Source organism: Castor canadensis, chromosome 6, assembly GCF_047511655.1.
Source record: "Castor canadensis chromosome 6, mCasCan1.hap1v2, whole genome shotgun sequence".
Classification (NCBI taxonomy): Eukaryota; Metazoa; Chordata; class Mammalia; order Rodentia; family Castoridae; genus Castor; species Castor canadensis.
Window position 1 is genome coordinate 147,974,285 of NC_133391.1, and position 19,938 is coordinate 147,994,222.

General features: G+C 39.3%; 1 protein-coding gene and 1 non-coding gene across 2 annotated transcripts in view; one reads left to right on the plus strand and one right to left on the minus strand.

The window, feature by feature from the left end:
• Window positions 1–19,938, plus strand: part of Adamts12 (ADAM metallopeptidase with thrombospondin type 1 motif 12) — a 326,530-nt gene that overhangs the window by 302,603 nt on the left and 3,989 nt on the right. The window contains exons 21-23 of the mRNA XM_074077647.1: window positions 1,135–1,314; window positions 4,063–4,206; window positions 11,605–11,764. Of these exons, the coding sequence (XP_073933748.1) occupies window positions 1,135–1,314; window positions 4,063–4,206; window positions 11,605–11,764 (484 nt within the window). The remainder of the gene's footprint in view (window positions 1–1,134; window positions 1,315–4,062; window positions 4,207–11,604; window positions 11,765–19,938) is intronic.
• On the minus strand, window positions 15,371–15,502 carry LOC141424534 (small nucleolar RNA SNORA51). The gene has a single exon (XR_012449443.1). It is a non-coding gene; the product is annotated as a small nucleolar RNA SNORA51 (small nucleolar RNA).

Consider the following 19,938-nt stretch of genomic DNA (forward strand, 5'->3'; position numbering starts at 1 on the left):
TTATTGGGGGTGGGGAAACAATCTTGAGAGCATTTTGCTCATCAGCCCTGTGGCAGATCTGTATTTCTCCTTTAGGATGCAGGAATGCAGGCCTCTATCTCCTCAGGATACAGGAATGATATTGCTCTCCATGGGGGATGGGATATTCACTCATCTGCCTTAGGTCTCTAGATCCAACAGTCCAAAGGACATCAGCAGCCTGCCAGTGAGCTGTGCAATTTCCTGAGATGGAGCGGGATGTGGGGGCTGCTCCATAGAGGATGGGGGTGGGGGAAGAGGAGCATCAGTTGGGCTGTTTAATAGATTTCCATGGATATGAGCTAGGAACTGCTCAGTGATGGAATTGGTGATGACAAGTGTAGGAAGAGGGATAAGGATGGGGACAAGAACAGTGTTTGCTTACTCCCATGAGTAAATCCAATTATTCAGCTTATTTCCCTAATACAGATGCTTCCTAAGAGACACGGTAATCAATTCTGTGTTCAGAGGCATGGAGAGAGCCTGTTTTTAGCAGGACTGTGAGGGAGAGATGGAGGTGGCTTATCAGAGAACTCCCTCCATGGGGACCCAAGATGCCCCATCCCAAAAAACTAGGTCACTGCTTTGCCTGAAATGAATACAGACTCGCAGTGGGAATGTTTACCACTGAGGCAGGCTGGGCCACCCAAACATATATAATCTTACAGCAGTCTGTGAAGTAACAGTTATGCATTATCCATTTACAGATGGGACACCAGATTCTCAGAGTGTTTCTGTGACTTACCTAAGGTTCAAAGCTAATGAGCAGCAAAACTGGAATTCTCACTCTCTTCTCTGAGACACCCAAACTTTCACACTTCCACACTTGGGTTGACATCTCCCAAACATCCAAACCCTCACACCTCTACACATGTGTCAAATTCTGCCAGACATCCCAGCACTTACACCTCCACACATGGGTTCTCTGACCCAGGGAGCCTTGGCTGGGATTGCTGCTTATGTGACTCTCTCTTTTTAGCATGGAAAGAAGACAGGGTTCATGTGAACAAGCCCTAACCCCTATTCATGTTGGGAGCCTGAAGATTCCATGGACTGGGGAAATAGAGGCCTGAGGTAAGGATTCAGGTGTCACCTTTGCTTTTGGTCTCCATACAGTGTTCCCGAAACTGCAGCGGAGGCTTTAAGATCCGTGAGATTCAGTGTGTGGACAGCCGGGATCACCACCGGAATCTGAGGCCATTTCACTGCCAGTTCCTGGCCGGTATTCCTCCCCCAGTGAGCTTGAGCTGTAACTTGGAACCCTGTGAGGAGTGGCAGATGGAGCCCTGGAGCCAGGTATAGCCCTCAGAAAGGGAACATACGCCATCACACAACCTGGCAGGCCATGAATCTATGAGGTACCATGTGAGTCTACAAGTCAGGAAATAACACATCTGTAATGGGACAGTGACTGGCCTTCATTCAGTGACTCCACACTTTATTGGAAAGTGAAAGTGTTCCATTGAAAATATGATACATATGGTATGATTTCAACCATGGCAATGCAGAGTTTTATTACACCTTCATCTCACAATGGATATATTGGGTAACTGGTATCCCTTCTGGGGAAATGAGCACAATGGAATGACTTGAACCATTTTGATAAGAGTCATTTAGGACACAGCCTCAGATACCTGTCTGAGAATTCTGAAGTCAGGCTGAGGATAATGATCATTTTTTTTCCACACACTATAATTTTAACTTCATCTCTCAGTTAAATGCCCAGATCACTGTTTATACAAATGTGTGTGAGGGTGCTTGCTCTTCTGTTCTTAGTTTTATTTTGGCACATGAAAACAAGGTTTCTTGGTAAAGTATGACAATCTCATTTTCCAATACATAAATGCATCATTAGCTAAAAAAATCCCCAACTATATGTCTATGCATGATAGAAAGATGAGCAAATAAACATACAACATAGAATACAACATACTTTGAGTTTAAAATGGGATAGCCACTTTACCTAAAACATCTGGTCTAATTGTCACAATAAGCTGGATAGTGGGTCTTATTAATTCCATTTTATAGATGAAGAAATTAAGACTCAAAGAAATTGATAAATTTACCAGATGTTACAGAACTAGAAAGTAAATGATGAAGTATAAATTCAAATATCAGGCAGACTCCATTATCTGTGTCCTTTTACTGCAGAAATCCACCCAATGGGCATTGAGCAAAGAGTGAGCTGAGGAGAAAAATGGATTGACAGCTATTTTAAGGTGATCTACCATGTGCCAGGGGATGGAAAGGAGAAAATCCCACCCTGAAAAAACAGAGTTAGTGTCAAAAGCTAGGAAATTTATTTGCAGCTATCAAAGATGAATAATTAGATCTTTCTGGTTATGAGAACAATCTATTCTTTATACTTCCTCAGTAGCTTCTAAGAGTCCCCAACATCAGCCTGTTTCCTAAACATCTCCCTTCACACTTCTTGCTAAATGTCTCTGTTCTGTGCAAGTCACACAGTGGAAGACTTCTTTCTGAGGAAGCAGTGGATACGGGAAATGTAAGAGTGAGTTGAGTGCTGGAGCTGTTGAAGCACTGGATATATTTAGGTACTTTTCTTGACCCATCATGATTCTGCTCTGCCTACATGCACAGTCTAATGAATTGTTATATTCTGGAGTCATTTAATAAATGTCAGCCATCCCAGACTACACACAGCGCATTTACATTTAGTTTGGGAACATCTTTGCATGCTTAGAATCACCTGAATGGACTGTCAACATACAAACGGATGGACCACACCCCAAGTGTCCAATTTGGAGATCTGGAATGGGACCTGAAATTTTGCATTTCCAACAAGTATCTAGAAGATACTAATGTTGCTGGTCTGAGCACCCCTGATCTATATTTTCTTTACCCCCTTTTCTTGGAAATTACTTAGCCAGGTGGCCCTGAATCTATATGCACATATATAGGCTTACAGCAACCTGAAATAGATTCTTCTTCACTCTAAGACTGGATTAAAAACAGATTGAATAGAGTTAGGGCATGGCTCAAGTGGTAGAGTGCTTGCCCAGTAAATACAAAACTCTAAGTTTAAACTTCAGTACTGCCAAAAAAACTTTGTTTTTGAATAAATGGGGCAAAAATCCAGATTGATTCTTAAAGCTAGAATATTTATAGAAAACAGTTCATTCTTTTACTATGCATAAAAAGGTAATTCTATATAATTTTCTTGTTTTTTATTATACTACCATACATATAGCTTCTGATATGATGGGCTTGGTGTTGACAAGACAATCATAATATTTTGTTGTTACTGTTGTAATAATGCCATAACAAAGACTTTTCAAAGTGCTTTCAAAGAATTCAAAATACCTTTTAAATATTCTTAATGAATTTTATTCTATTTAATTTTATTCATTCATTTTATTTAATTTATCCTTAGAAATGAGACAATATCTCTTATAAAATTATTCTAGCAAGCATAATCCTGACATGCTTTGGAGGTAGATGCCTTCAGAAATCCAACTTGCCATCTTGAATTTATTTTGTGAGCATTATAGCCCTACTATCAAAATCCTCAGCAAATCCATCAATTTCACTCTTCCTAATGTAGATACATTTACTTCTAAAACTTTATGTAGTAAAAAAGAAAGATTGAATTGCATTTTAATAGAAGGCAAACAGAATTGTGTTGCAAACGTGTGTTCCCCTTTTGGGATGTCAGAGCTAATCATAATTAAAAAAATCTAAATTTTGTGTTTTGGTTTCTAGACACTTGTGCCAGAAAGCAAAATATAAATAATATAATGTCCATTTTGGAAAGACCACTTATTTAAGTTTTTAACCAAAATTTTTTCCCTTTAATAGGATTTCCTTTTTCAACCTCTCTCCCTCTCTTTAATTTAAATTTTGTTTCATCATTATTGCTTTAAACAACTAAAATGGTCATTGTAAGAAACCTGCACAGATGCTCCAGGTTCCAATACAAATACTAGTTTTTCTAATAATACACAGAAAAGTGATAGCAAAAACTTCTGCCTTTATCATTTCACATGTCACCACCTGATTTCTACCTAATCATGTCCCTATCAGTGTTCCAGGTCCTGTGGAGGTGGAGTTCAGAAGAGAAGGGTGTCCTGTCCAAGAGGCTTCTGTGACTGGACAAAAAGGCCCCCATCCACTGTGCCCTGCAATAGTCACCTTTGCTGTCACTGGGCCACTGGGAGCTGGGACCGGGTAAGAGTTGATTATAGATGTTTTGTTTTTATCTTGGCTTTTAAAAGAAAAATATAATCCACTCTCTTTTTGTTAAAAAGTAATATATGTACTCAGAGAGTGAGGGTATGGCTTGTCCAGCAAGAACAAGGCTCTGAGTTCAATCAAGTAGCATACATTCATTGCAGATGTGCACTGTTCTCACTGATGTGCAACGTGTTTCCATGGGCTTCATTCACTTTTAGTGTTCATCTACCTAGCATTCTGAAAATTGCCTCCTCGCTGCTGTGGGTCAGTGTTTACTGTCTTGAGTTCAGAAGAGAAAAGATAAAATACTTTCAAAACAGAAAAGATCAAAAAACCAAAATTATTCCAGGGGCAAAAGCCCTGAGGAAAAGTTATTTGAGGCCCACATCTTGGGTTCTGTTTTCCCTTTGAGTCTAAAGGAATCGACTATGTCCTGAAGTTTTCGGCTTAGTCTGATTTAGTGAGCTTCAGACCTCTTGTCTGCCCACAGCAGCTTGCCAGATGGTCAGCCTTTTGGATGGAGACATAAGCAAAATAATTAAACTATAAACAAGAGAAGATGATTATTCTCCCATGATTATTTATTGCACTAATAGCTCCCTATCAGTGATACTGGGGAAAAAAAGAAAGAAAATTCTCCCAGATTATTCTGACTTGTCTTATCTAAGTTCTCTAGGAAATAGTCTTCAGGCAAATTCTAACACTTTACTGAGAAAGACAATGCTAGTGAAGGGGGAATGATAGAAAAGAGGAAGGAGGCAGAGAAGGAAAGTCAAATCAGAAGTGATTTATTACCATAATGATTATTTTACCTAACTGGCCAATATTCTTAGCTATTTTGGCCACATATACTGAAGGCCACATGCTAACATATACTAAGGGCCACATGAAGGCCCTTAGTATAAGGCAGTCCTACACATGAGGACTAACTGGCCATTGCTTGGTATAAGAGTAACTGATTTCTGGGCTGCCATGGAAGGTCTTCTAAAAGCTAAGAAGAGAGAAAGTTATCTACTGGCTCTTATCTCCCTTTGGGCTTTGGAGGGCTAGTATCCCTGGACTCTTGGCTGGTCATATGTGGGCACTAAATGTTCCTCCATGTCTCATTGGCAACAAAATTCAGAATCAAGAGGTGAGAGTGACATGTTGTGGGCATAAGGTGAAATCCACTGAGTTGGGCTCCTGTGAAGTTGGTTGCCACTTAGCTGAGACAGATAATAAAGTCAAGAGCTGGAAGACAGAAGAAGCAAAGAGAATCTGATGTGATACTCCTTCAACTATTAACATTTTTACAAAATTACCCATTTCTATGTGACGATATTTTGATGGCTGTAATTATGACACAGGCCTGTGTAACATATTGTCCAACAATGCCGATGTTGTCAGGTTTTCATACTCTCGGTGATTCTCATTGCTCATAGCTGTATAATGGCTCCTGCACAACCATGATCAACTCAAATACTGGTTCAAATTAACATTCAGACACATGAGACACAAAAGGCTTGAATCTAACACTATGTTTACTTAGCTTCACAGAAGCATGAAAACAAGATTGCATTATATACAAGAGCCTCATCTCTTTAGGAGACTGCCATCCAGGGATACTTCTTCATTTGCTTCAATACTGGTATAGGGTATATGTGGCTGGCAAGAATTAGAGCCAAAGTGTGCAAAGATCACCTTGACAGGAAGAAGCCTCTGGCTCAGTTTTCTGCCAATATTTTTAGCTATTTTGGCCACATATACTGAAGGCCACATGCTAACTCACAGGCCCTTAGTATAGGGCAGTCCTACACATGAGGAATTTCTTAGTAGACCAGGCAGTCACAGCTTTCTATGTCTACCTTAACTCTAGTTTCCAGGTTATTCATATTTCAAGGTCACTCCCCTCAAGTAGGGGATGAACCAGGCCTAATTTTGACTCTCATTCATAATAATATTCTATCGAGTTAATTGACCATAACTTACTTGACCATTGCCCCTTTGTTAAAGTGTTCATCTAGGGGCATCCATTAATAGTCATCTAATTAATATTCTCTGCCATCAGTAGGGTTTGAGTGCCATAGTCTAGCCATAAGTTTCAAAACATGAGCTTTTAACATAATTGCAGCCCACAGATCCAAGATAGCAGTAGCCTTCTTCACTCATCTAAGCCTTAGCAGAGAGGCCCTACTCACAATCCTGGCAGGCCTTGGCCTCAGCTGCCAACATTGTTTTAGGATTAGACTCTTCATAAATATCTTGGAGCCCCAAATAACACTATAAAAATCACTAATCAAATCAAATGTGACCACTAGAAGAGAAAATTTGTACAATGTCAACAGTCATAAAAATGCAAGTTTGGGCTATTTGGGGGACACAAAATCTCATGGAAGATTCAAAACTCCAAGTAAACATTTTAAGTCTTTATCAGTTCTCTAAGGAGGCTAGAGGTACAGTTTCTATCATGGGTGGAAGTCATGGGTTGGAGTTTCCTTAGAAGAGCTATGTGTCAGAAATTAATTGTGCACATCCCAGAATGGGGAGACTGGGAGGAACCAGTAGCGACCAAGTCAGTCTTTGGAATTACTCCTGATTTCCATGATGTATTTCTTTAAAAAAAAAAAGCCATGGGTTAAAGATGCACACTTGACTCTGTTCCCAAAATCCCATTAAATAGGGAGAAGAGATTAAAATATCAAAAATGGTACAAGCAACAGAAACAAGCAAAAATTGGAGCAAAAGACAAGAACAGAGAGAAAGGTCAATAAAACTTTGGAATCTAGAACCAGAGGGCCAAACTTAGAATGGACCTAACCCAGAGAAAGCCAAAAACTGTCTATAACCAGGAGGCCATGAAGTAATCAGATTCCCCAGATATTTCTGAACACAAGGGTGAGAATGGGGGTGATTCTGGTTGCAAGTTTTTAAGAAAAGCAGTTGGATCTTCAGATTCTCTACTATGTCCCAACCATAGTCTGGAGAGATAAACAAAGAGACCCTAAAATCAGGTACATTTGGTAGGCAAGAGCTCATGCCTTGGATAATTAAGTGAAAATACTCCCAGTAATTAGTGTGATATTCCCCTTCTTTCACTGAGCTTTACAGAAGCAGGGGGCTGGTTTAGCCTCTAGACACCTACATTAACAGATGTTTCCTTGATTTCCTTGGGTAAAGCCACCTCAGTAAGTGCCACCCATGGAGCATCCAGTAAGATCTCAGGTGCCTCATTCTGAACTATAAACAGATAACATATGATCACCAGAAATTGTATGAAACTCCACATACCATGGGCAAAATAACAGATAGAAAAAGTGCATCCTGAGGAAATAGAGACTGTCTAGAAAATAGATGATCCTCTCCTGAAAAACCTACAATCAATCTCTTTAGAGAAATAAGAGACAGCATCCAGAATATAAGAACAAGAAGCTATGAAAAAGGGATATTAAAAAATGAAAGGTGACCTTAGAAAAATTTTGAAGTACAAAATTAGGTAGAAGAATTACGAATATAATTTTAGAAAAATCTCTCAAGAAAAGGAAAACAAAGTCAAAAAGAAATTGAGAGAAAAGATCAAGAAAATCAGAGTATCCAGCCAGCAGGTATACCTCAAAATAATAAGATTTTAGAAAGGGAGAATGAAGGAAATTAAAATGAGAAAATTATTTAAAAATTAACATGAGAAAAATTCTCCAAATCTGAAGGACATGAGTCTCCATGTCTTACAAATACCATAATTAAAAAGTAAAAAGCTAAGACGGAAGAGGAAGATTTGCATCTATATCAGGAAAACCAGAAAATAAATCTTATTTTACATGAGTTTTGCAAGGATTGAAATCGAGGATATTTCCTATGTGCACAAAACATGTCCTGTCATACATTAATGATAAATGCAAAAACTTATTCAATGAACATGCTGGCATTCATTTCTAAAACATCAAATGGTTCTCTTCGTATTCTCCCGTTTGATCTATGTTGATTGAGTGGTAGTCATGGCAAAATCCTACCTTCATATACTTCCTTTATAGCTTCTCACAAGAGCAAGTATTTGTTGAACTTTGGGGATCACTTTTTCTCAGCAAGTCAGTTTAAGCTGAAGAGAGGTTTTGCGATCTTTACAGAGCATCTAAGACTGAAAGAGTCAGTAGAGTTCAGTTTAGGGTGTGAGCAATTCAGGAGTCAGTAGTATCAGCCAGTCCAGTTAGGTTTAGCCCCAACCCTATTGGGGTGCTCAGTTCTGCATAAAAATTCCTGGTTTTGTTGGATCCAAAGTAGTAGATCTGAACACTAAAAGATATATACCTTCCTTCTAAAACCCCAATCTCATAGCACTACCACAATTAATTAAACAATTTAGCAACTGTTACTCCTGTTTAATTACCCCCTTTAAACACAGCACAAATTCATGCATCTTAATCTCAAGTTGTTTTAACTAGCTAAAAAAATTCACGGACAGTGAAATCCTCTTCTTATTTATGGATCTAGCTTGCAATTAGCTCTTCTATCCCAATTTTCCCTTTCCTGAGAACCTACTTGACTTGAGCAGCTGGAACTAACCCAACCTTGCCTCACCAGTCCCTAAGAAGCAGAAATCAGGAAAAGAAGTCATTTGGTTTTTATGTAACAATCTTATTTCACAAAAGAAAAGAGAAGTGGAGTGAATGGTTAAAACAATAGGTAGTGAGCAAGAGACTAAATCCTAGCCCAGGGTTCTATTGTATTCTGCCTTATTTTCCATCATTCTTTCTTCTGTCCTCTGTTGAAAAATTGTGTTGATTCAAGATAAGTTGAGTAGTTATTTCTTATCCTTTATTTCTTGCCTACATCCTAGGAGAATTTGAGGTGAATTCACTGAATAAAATTACTTCAGGTTTAATCACAGAAAGCTCTGACTTTATAATGCAAGCATGAGGCGCCATGTGAATCATGAGTGAAACAGAACGTGGATATTAAGAAAAACACCATATCCCCTCCTATCATCTCTCTGGGAGAAATGGGGTTGGGAGTAATATTCTGATATCCCAGTGTGGAAATTCTCTTACCTGCCGAGCTGGGTCTCCAATAATATTTCCAATGACAAATGGAATCTTTTGAATTTAGTGACTTTTCCAGAATTTTCCATGCAGCAATCTTTTTCAGCCAATAAATCAGTGAGTATTTATTGAATATCATGCTAATTGTTATGAAGCATGAAAAAAAGGAACTCATTTTTTTGCTTTGGGATATTTTGTTCAAGTAAGGAAGATGAGGCTAGAAAAAAATAAAACATGATATAAAATATAAATCATAAGAGTATACATGGATCACAATGGCCAAAAGGAGGATATAACACAAGTGTCCTTCAACAGATAAATGCATAAAGACAATGTGGAATAGATATGAACAGAATATTATTCCATCTTAAAAAGGAAATACTTCTTTCTCTCACTTTTTATTAGTGTACATTAATTTTACAAAAGGGTTTCATTGTGATATTCCCATACATTTACATAATATCCTTTGATCAAATTTAACCCAATTATTAGTCTTTCTTATCCTTCCTCCCAGCAAAAATGATATTTTGACATAGGCTACAACATGGGTAAAACTCAAAGTCATTATGCTAATTGAAATAATCAGTCACAAATGGACAAATACTGTGTGATACCACTTACATGAGGTACTTAGAGTTACCAAATTATACAGATAAAAAATAGGATGGTGGTTTTCAGGAGCTAAGGGTGGAAATGGGAAATGGTCAGTTCTTGTTTAATGATACAAAGTTTTGGTTTGGTAAGATGAAAAAGTTCTAGAGATGGATGGTGATTGCTGTGAGTAGCTGTTCTTAAAGCTACTGAGCCATATAGTCAAAAAGCATTAAAATAAAGCTGGGTATGGTAGTACATGCCTGTAATCCCGGCACTTGGGAGGCAGAAGCAGGAGCATTGCAAGTTTGAGGCCAGGTAAGCTACATAATGAGACCCTGTCTCCAAAACAAAAAGAGATTAAAATGGTAAATTTTATGTTCTAGGTATCGTACGATAAAAAAAATTTAAGAAAAGACTATATGTGGTAAATTCACATTTTGTTACATTGCCGGGAATCACCTTTCAGAAATTGCTCCCACAAGCCAGAGGATCTCCCTTCTGCTGCAGTGTAGACAATCATGACATCAGAGTGGGACCTTGTGTGTTAGATGGCTTGGGACCTCACGTGGTCCTGCAAGGTCCAAATCCGAAGACCCATTCCCAGATGAGTGAAATGTGAATAAGGGGCAGAGTTTCGTCAATGGCTTCATGTGTATGTCTTAGCTATGACAAATCACCACAGTTATTGAGGACATGAACTTGGGGAACACAAGGACTTTGTCTTTGCAACTTTCCAAATTAAAAATATTTTAAAATTTAAAAAAAAATTTAAAAAAAAATATTTAAAAAACCCATGTCTGTCCTTCTCCTTCTCACTCTCTATGTGCAGCCTTGTTCCTGACTCTATTCCAAATTCCTTCTCCATTCCACCAGAGTATTCCTCTCTCACTTTTCTTTCGATGTTCCTCTTAGCTTACCCAATAGTTCCATTTTTTTTACTCACTTCGTATCCCCCAACCCCAAATCAAAACGAGTCTGGAAAAACTGGAGAGTACCAGGGCCCAGACAGTGAAATTTTTCTTTTACTTTGTTTTCAATTCAGCCTTTCTCCATATGTTTCATTCATATATTCATGATGTAAAGATGAATGTTTGGGTTGGGAATTTTAACTCCATCCATGGGTGTAAACCCTACAAATATGTCATCTCTCATCCCCGTTCCTCTCTAAGCATATGCTTTATTCCCTTCACATTTTCTGTCATATGGTTTCCTCTATGTCTCCTACTTTGCAGGAAATATAACCACCAACTACACCCAAGTTTGCATAGTTCACTCTCAGAGAAAATCTCTTGCTGTGCCTCAATTCCAAATTTCTAAGAAAGTGACTAGCTTGATTTAGAGACCCATCCTGAATCAATCATGTATAGCAGAGTAGGCAAAAACCCCTGGTACTAGCATGTATGCCATGTTATAGTCATGTGGTAGGAGCAAAGGACATCCTCAGACTTGAGAAAGAGAAGCATATTCTTCAGAGAACCCAATAGTAAACTAAATTCGATTTAATTCAACAACCTGTAACATAGGACTCTAAGTTCTCATCCCCAAATTACCAGTGCCTTTATTCCTTCAAAAAGATTCTCACTGGGGGGCATGGCTCAAGTGGTAGAGTGCCTGCCTAGCAAGTACAAGGTTCTGAGTTCAAACTCTAGTACTGCAAAAAAAAAAAAAGTCTCAGCAATTCAGACTTTCCATAATTGATGATGGTGGAAAGGGAAGGGAAGTGTTTTCCTGTGCTCCTGCATGGTCCTGGGGGAGAATTCCAACTCTGTGTATCCCTCTCTTTCAGTGCAGTACTTCCTGTGGAGGTGGCTTTCAGAAGAGGACTGTCCTTTGTATCCCCTCAGAGGACAGTACAACTGAAGACCAAGATAGGTGCCTGTGTGATCATGAACCCAGACCTCCAGAATTACAAAAATGCAGCCAGCGAGCCTGCAGGAAGGGTGCTGGTGGGTAACTGGGCTTGCTTGGCTGGGGCGGGGGTGGGGGTGGGAGGTGGATTTGCATGAGGGAGCAAGCTATCTGATTTGGTGAAGTTTGACTAATTCCTGAGGAATTTTCTCATCTATTTTTCTATCTCAGAGCATTTTTTATACTGGTGTCATCCCACGCAGATGAGAATTACATCTATTTTTTACCCCAGAAATGTCTGAGAGATGGTCCAGCCTTTCTCTGCAACCCAGCCAAATACAGAATTGTCTGTAAATTGAGTTGCATTTCTCTTAGGTCAGGTTCTTCAGAAGCAGGCTCTAGGGTGAAGGTCTGTGTGCAATGGAGTTATTAAAGATCTGCTGCCAGGGAAGGCCATTAAGGGAGTGAGGCAAGCAATGCGGATGAGGGAGGAGCCACAACCAGGGTGCCCTCTCAGACACCTGAGGGCATAGCTTCAACCTGGGCTGCAAGGGAGCTCAGAATATAAGTTATAGCTAAGCATTGACTGCTCCTGAGGCAGCGAGCTGAATTTTCACACTTCTGGTCTTAACTGTTGGCCAAGAGCTACCCCAGGGAAAGTGAAGGCAGGTGTTTAAGACTCTCTACTGGAGTGACAAAGGAGCTACTGTAGACTGTCAGAAGTTCTCTAAAGACCCACGGTCTTAGATATTAGAAGCTAAGAAGAGGGAAGGTGGGAGTTGGTGGAGGGGAAAGGTGGCACATGAAAATGGATAAAAAGATTTCGAAGAGGACAGCTGTGGGGAAAGTTAGCATTGCCTACTGCATTCGGCTCACTTTCACAAGTATCCTAGTTAAGGCTAGCATTTTAATTCAGTGGTAGAACACTTTCCTAGGATATGTGAGGCCCTGGGTTGGATCCCTAGGCCTGCCAAAAAAGAAGTATCCCAATTTTTGGCATGTGATTTGATCACCTTTAAGTGAGCTGATATCAGGACCAGAGTGCCAAGCCTCTTGACACTTCCTCAGAGGTGGAAAGAATCCAATTTTGAAAAAGCCAGCAATATGTTTGCATCCCAGAGCAGCCACTTTCTACCTACAGGACTTTACCAAGTTATTTAACTCTCTGAGCTTTGGTTTTTTTGGGGTGTAAAAGAAAAAAATTAATGCAAGCTTTACAGAGTTATCATGAAGGTTTTAAATAATATTAAGTGCACTTAAAAAGACAAATGCTTAGCTGAGTGTGGTAGTGCAGGCCTGTAATCTCAGCACTTGGGAAGCTGAGGCAGGAGGATCTTGAATTTGAGGTCACCCTGGGCTACATAGAAAGACTCTACAAAGTGTCTTCAAAAAAGATCCAAACAAATAATGACAAAAAAATGACAACTGCTTCATCATGAAATAGCTCTGTTACCACCCTTAGGCAAGTTACTCTATCTTGACGTCCTGCAGTTTCCTTATCCATAAATGAGTGGGTTCAACCAGGAACTCTAATATCCATTCCATTGATATCTTTGGCTCCATTGATCTACAAGAGAAAAAGTTCTCAGGCACGATGAGATGGTTTACTTACGTTAATTACAGAGCAGAGAATGCCTTATGCTGTTGTAGTCCTGAGTGCCGAGATGAATTTCCTCTGCCTCTGTGACTTAAGACAGTAAATAAGGGTCACATTGCTCTGAGAACGCAGCACATCGACTGACAGTACACAGTGGTAATATTTCTTAAAAGATTCTTAAAGATAAGAAATAGTGAAATGTGTGCTTGCTTCCATCCTTTTACTAAGGCAACCCAAGAGACTTCCCTTAGAGTTAATCCTGAGGTTGTTCTTAGGGATTGTTTATTCTCAAATCATGCATTGCAACAAATAATTGTTAGGCTCTTACTGCATGCTAGACACAATGTAAAACAAGAAACAAAACTATAAACCGATGGCAGACCTTACGAGAAGGGAGGGAAAGGGTACGTGAGAGTGTTTGTGAGGGCATCAACCCTAAACTGAGAAGGAAGAAAGGCCTCCAGAGAGGTCAAGAGTGAGTGGAAAGGTTCAGAAAGAGGCTCCTGGAGAAGCCTTCAGTTTTCTGAATAGCTAGGAAGAAAACATGATAATTGCAAGGCACATAAGTCTAACTCAAATACAAAGCTCAAAGGAAGTTAGGAAATGATAGGACTGGAGAGGCGAGCTGGAGTTAGAAGATGCAGACCCTTGGGAAGTGTGAAGGTAGACTTGGACCTTATCCCTTGGGCAGAAAGGGGCCGTGCGAAGTAGCCCAAACAGACTACGTGGAGACAGGAAAGTCATGTTGGCTGCAATGTGCAGGATAGAGAACGAAAAACAGTTAGGAGACTGCAACTGTACCTTATGTAAAAGATGTTCCTGGCATGAACTAGGGAAGGAGAAGTGAGGGGAGAGAGAGGAAGAGAGAGAGAGAAAGAGAGAGAGAGAGAGAGATTTGTAGCTTTGTGGCACAGGAAAAGAATGGAAAGCTGCTGCTGTATTTCTGACTTTGGTAGCTAAGGAGATAAAGCTACCATGCTCTCAGAGAAAACCCACAGGTGGGTTTGGGAATGGGGGAAGGACATGAATTCTGGCTAGGACATGTTTGTTGAGGGACCTGTGAATCTTCTAGGTAGGAATGTCCTGTGATGGGTTTATTACACAGGAAGGCTGGGAGATGGGTATGGCTTAGAAATCCTGACTGAAATATGTACTGAGGGGAAAATGATTTAAATGTGCTTCGCACATGTAGCTTCTTTCTGACCACCCAGTGCACTTGAGGGTGGTTTTCATAGTCCTTACTTAAAACACCAGTGGCTTGCTTTCAGACATGCTATTAATGTTTAGTCTTCCAAACCCTTCTTACTCAGTATGGTCCCTGGACCACTGAACTGGCATCTCCTGGGAGTTTTCTAGAAATGCCAGATCTCAGACTTCACCCCAGACTTACTGAACTGAATCTACATTTAAACAAGATCTTCTGGTGACCCACATACTCATTAAAATTTGAGAAGCACTCTGTTGTAGACTAAAGAACCAATCTGAGACCCTTTCATTTCATCTTATCACATTCTATGTTACCATGTGTTTAAAGTGTTGAGCTACTGAATGCTTTCTATGCTGTGTTTGATTTTAATATAACTGAAGCAGCCACCTGGTCTTATTTAATACTGCCTGGTGTTATCAGTTACTGTTTTTAATTATATGTAGATTGTCTTTTAACTGTCCCATTGCTGGACAATATAATCTTCTGTAACCAAAACTGGATTAAATGCAAAGATATTTTTCATCTTGAAGTCTCTGAATAGATGCTAAGAGTTAGCTGGCAATTAATGTAAATAACGATGAATTCCACTCACCAACCATTATCAGGGCAGCAAAGATTAATTACTACCTTCTCTTGAAGGCAGAGTCATACTTACTCATACAAAAGCAACATGAAGAAGCAGTTGCAAGAAATTCTTTGATTTGAGGAGCCAGCCACCCACCTTGACCACATACCCTCTAAATGCTTTAAAAACAAATTATTCAATGCCAAAATTATTGTCAGTCAGCCATCACAATAAAAACCCCATATCCATCATGTAAGATCAAGTATGAATTCATATAAGGCACATTGCTTTTCTACAAGCCATTTTACTTTTTTAGGTGCCATTTCAATTTTTTTCTCGTTCTCGTCATTCACAGTACCATCCAGGCACAGGGTCTGGTCTAAGGTGTATTTGGGTTGGGTTTATTTTGTGTCAACTTTCTATACAGGCAGTGTAAGAACACAGCCTGGGGTAAGCACCAAGAGGTTCCATTTGAATTTTTAATTCAGATTAAAATCTAAATCCATAATAGAGATTATAAAATCCTTTCTAAGTACCAAAGTAAAAAAACAAAACTGAAGCAAAACTCATATATGTCATTCTGGTTTTGTTTATTTGCTCTTGTTTTTTTAATTTGGGGAGTAAGGAGTAGGAAAAGTAAAAAAAAAATGTAGGGGAAGAACTTAGATTTTTTTTTGTTGATACAAATGAATATTTGGATCTATAAATTTTCTACTGAATATTTATATATTCTACAAATATTCTTCCTGATGAATACAGTTATCTTTATTCATTTATTCAGCAAACATTAATGATTACAAAATATGTCTTAAGCAAGTGTTAAAGGCTGAAGATACTATGAATAAGAACGGTTACTGGCCTCAAGGAGCTCTAAATCTTAAAGAAACTGTCAGCAACATTAAAACTGCTTTGTGACTTTATTTCATGGACAAAATACCATTCCTTCAACCTAGATCCAGCTTCCTGCAAGAGAACAGGCATGTAACTGTACCTTTAAATTTCCAAACAGGCCTAGGAAAACTGGAATCTGCTCTCCATGTTGTCCCTAATTAAGGCATTGTGTGTACTGCAAGGTTGGGTTCCAGTTGGCTCACACAACAAGCCTTCATTGTTTCACAATACTAAGGAGAACTGGTACAATTAAGCCCAACAATGATGTTGGGTTCACAGTCATTGATTGCCTAAATGAGCTGCTAAACAAAGGCCTGGAACACAGACTCTCAGTGCAGGCTACATCCATCCTGCACTCTTGCTTCTGGTCCTCCACTCTGAAAGAGTAAGACACCTAGATCCAGCATGTTTCAGGGCACTGAGGACCTTTGAAAAGCAGGGCTCATCTCATGGAGGTCAGGAAACAAACCAGACTCAGTTGAGCCTCTTTCAGTCACTTAGGTGTCAACCTAGTGAAGTTGTTCTGGGCAGGAAAGATCTGTCTGTGTGATGTCCTCTCTCCCCATCACTAGCACAAGAGACTCATTCTCCTGGAGGCAAAGCTACAAGGCAATGAAACAACATTAAATTCAGCAGTAGCACCTACATACTGATTCTGTGATGCTAGGCCAGTTGCTAACCTTCTCTGAAACCCTGTTTTTAAAAGAAGTAGAATAGATATGCATGCTTGTAAATTTCTCCAAAGATCAAATAGCACAACAGTATAGTATAGTGTAGTATAGTGTAGTGTAGCGTAGTGTAGTGTAGTGTAATATAGTGTAGTGTAGCGTAGTGTAGTGTAGTGTAATATAGTGTAGTGTAGCGTAGTGTAGTGTAGTGTAGTGTAGTGTAGTATAGTACAGTATAGTGTAGTATAGTGTAGTGTGGTGTAGTAAAATATAGTATAGTGTAGTGTAGTACAGTGTAGTGTAGTGTAGTGTAGTATAATATAGTGTAGTGTAGTGTAGTGTAGTGTAGCGTGGTGTAGTGTAGTGTAGTATAGTGTAGTGTAGCGTGGTGTAGTGTAGTATAATATAGTGTAGTGTAGTGTAGTATAATATAGTGTAGTGTAGTGTAGTATAATATAGTGTAGTGTAGTATAATATAGTATAGTGTAGTATAGTGTAGTGTAGTATAATATAGTGTAGTGTAGTGTAGTGTAGTGTAGTGTAGCGTAGTGTAGCGTGGTGTAGTGTAGTACAGTACAGTGTAGTGTAGTATAGTGTAGTGTAGTATAATATAGTGTAGTGTAGTGTAGTGTAGTGTAGTATAATATAGTGTAGTGTAGTGTAGTGTAGCGTAGTGTAGCGTAGTGTAGCGTGGTGTAGTGTAGTACAGTACAGTGTAGTGTAGTATAGTGTAGTGTGGTGTAGCATACATAGCACAGCATAGTATAGTATACTAAGTACATTGCTTAGTACATGAGAAATGCTTAACAAATTATGTTGTTATTGTTATTAATGAGGGAACACATTAATTAATTTTCTTAAAGATACCATAACAAACTACCATAAACGGGCTGGTTTAAAACATGAACTTATTTTATCACGTTTTGAAATCTACACGTCCAAGATCAAGGCGTTTTTAGGTCCATACTTTCCCTCTTAGCTTCTGATGATTGCCAGAAATCTTTGGCTTTCTTTGGTTCAAGCCTCCATTATCACCTAGCCATCCTCACTCTCTTTGTCTGTATCTTAGCATTGCCTTCCCTGTGTGCCTGTGTCTGTGTCTCTTCTCCTCTTCCTATAAGGACAGCACCAGTCTTTTCAGAATACTGGCTCACCCTACCCCAGAATGACCTTATCTTCATCTGCCAAGACTCTATTTCCAAATCAGATCACACTCACAGGTACAAAGTGCTAGGACTTCAACTTTTTGGTCACTTAAGCTTCAGAGGACATAGGACAACCCAGGACATAGTTAAAGACTTTGGGAGCCTCCTAGATGTCTTCCTTATAATGGCAGACACCCCTCAAAGAGAACACATTTTTAGCACTTAGCAGAAAAGGCTCACACACTATCTACAAAATGGTTCAAGACAAAATATGGCACCATGTTTCAGCAAGTGGTATAATAATAATGCATGTTTAGAGATCAAGACAGAATGGATCCACGTGAGGACATGGCCCAAAGAAGCTTTATGGAGAGGTGGGATGCAAGCTGAGCCCTCATGCTTCCTTTGTCTTCCCCCTTCCTTGCAGCAGGCCCCAGAAGACTCATGCAGTCATGGCAGGGAGAATGCAGAGCAAAGAGCTACTGTACATTTACCTTCTCTATCCATCTTTCACAAGGGCTTCAGGAGAGGCTAGCAAAGAAAACAAAGGCAGCCATGTGACACCTTGGTTTTCATTCTGGGCCCTGGTCCAAAGCTAGAAGCCTGGCCTGGTTCTGAACAGCAGCTCACATGATACATAGCCAGCCAAAACATGTGCTCTCAGTAAAACTCTAGAGCATGGAAGAAAACTTCCTGTGGGATTTTAGGAGAAATGGATTTTTTTAATAATGGGATTAAAGCATAGGCCTGAAGGAGAAAAGAATCAAAAGTAAAGGTTGGGGTTTTACATTCCGTGATCATTGTACACTGCTTCTTCCTAAGTGCACTTAAAAAAACTTGCACACAAAATGGAATTCTGGCAGCTGACAGACAATATATATTTCTTCACAATAAAATGGATTACAGTCAAGAGAACGATGACTTCTGAGGAGATAAAAAGCATCTTGCTTTTATAATCTGAAGGTGAAAAAAGCATAGAGTGAAAATCACAGGTTTGGGATCAAAAAGATATTATTTCAGTTTCTATTTTACTGACTTCTGTTTACAAAGGACAGCAGCTTGTTTGAGAAAATACTTTTCTTCTGGACTATTAAAATATTTTCTCTGTAAAGGAAAAAAGAAAGGCAACCAGAGCTCCAAGAGGTACTCAAGCAAACTTTGAAGCAATTTCACTTTCTAGAAGGAAAAAAATCTATCATTTGGGCCTGACTGAATTCCTTCTAGACCTGTAGTATGTGGCACAGTGCATTCGTAGCATCACTTATAGAATATGTGTGTAAGTGGTCCCTGACCAATCTAATGTAATTCCCTGATTCATGCACAAGGAAAGGAAGGCCAAGAAAATTAAGGAATGTACTTTTCCAGAGCTACTTATAGAAGAGCAAGAATTAGAATTTAGGTTACTAATTGTATACTGATGATAGGAATTGTTTGTTCATGTCTTGTGCCTTCCTCTACATGGTATAGTTCTAGACAGTAGAGACCACAATTTACGTGCCTGTATGCTTCACACTCTGTTGAACAATACTCAGGAATCATGAGCTGGTTGGCTGACTGTCTCTTGCTTGGCACTCTAAATGATACTGCTGATCAAAGCATGAACTCCAGAGTTGAATCTGTCTGAGTTCAGATTTGGCCATGCCACTGATAACATCAGTTATCCATCAGTTGGATAACAGTAGACAAGATCATAGCTACCCTAGACCTTTAATCATTTGTAAAATGGGATTATTTACCTGATAATTCTACTGTGAAGACTAAATGAAAGGAAGCATGGAAAATGATGCATTCAACCGTTGCAATAACAAATCTAGCAAAACACCCCTACACTTAGGAGTTTAAAACTACAGTCCTGTATTTTGTGTTCAACATATGTAGGTCAGCTAAGGTTCAGCTGATCTATACTGGCTTTGGTTGGCTTTGATTTTAAGCTGTGGGTTGGGGCTAGGTCTACTCCATGTGTCAGTCTTCCCCATCTCCTGCTGGCTTCATGAACCGGGTTCTTTATGGTGATGACAGATCACCAGGGTAGGCTATTAGCATCCTATTGTCTAAAACAAATCATACAGCTGAACCCAAAGTCAAGGAGTGGGGTAGTATTCTTCATCCACCAGACAATCATAGCAGGATAGGAATGTCTAATGGTTTTCCACAGGAATGAAGAATTATGACTGATAAGTCAAGTTTAACACAAACACT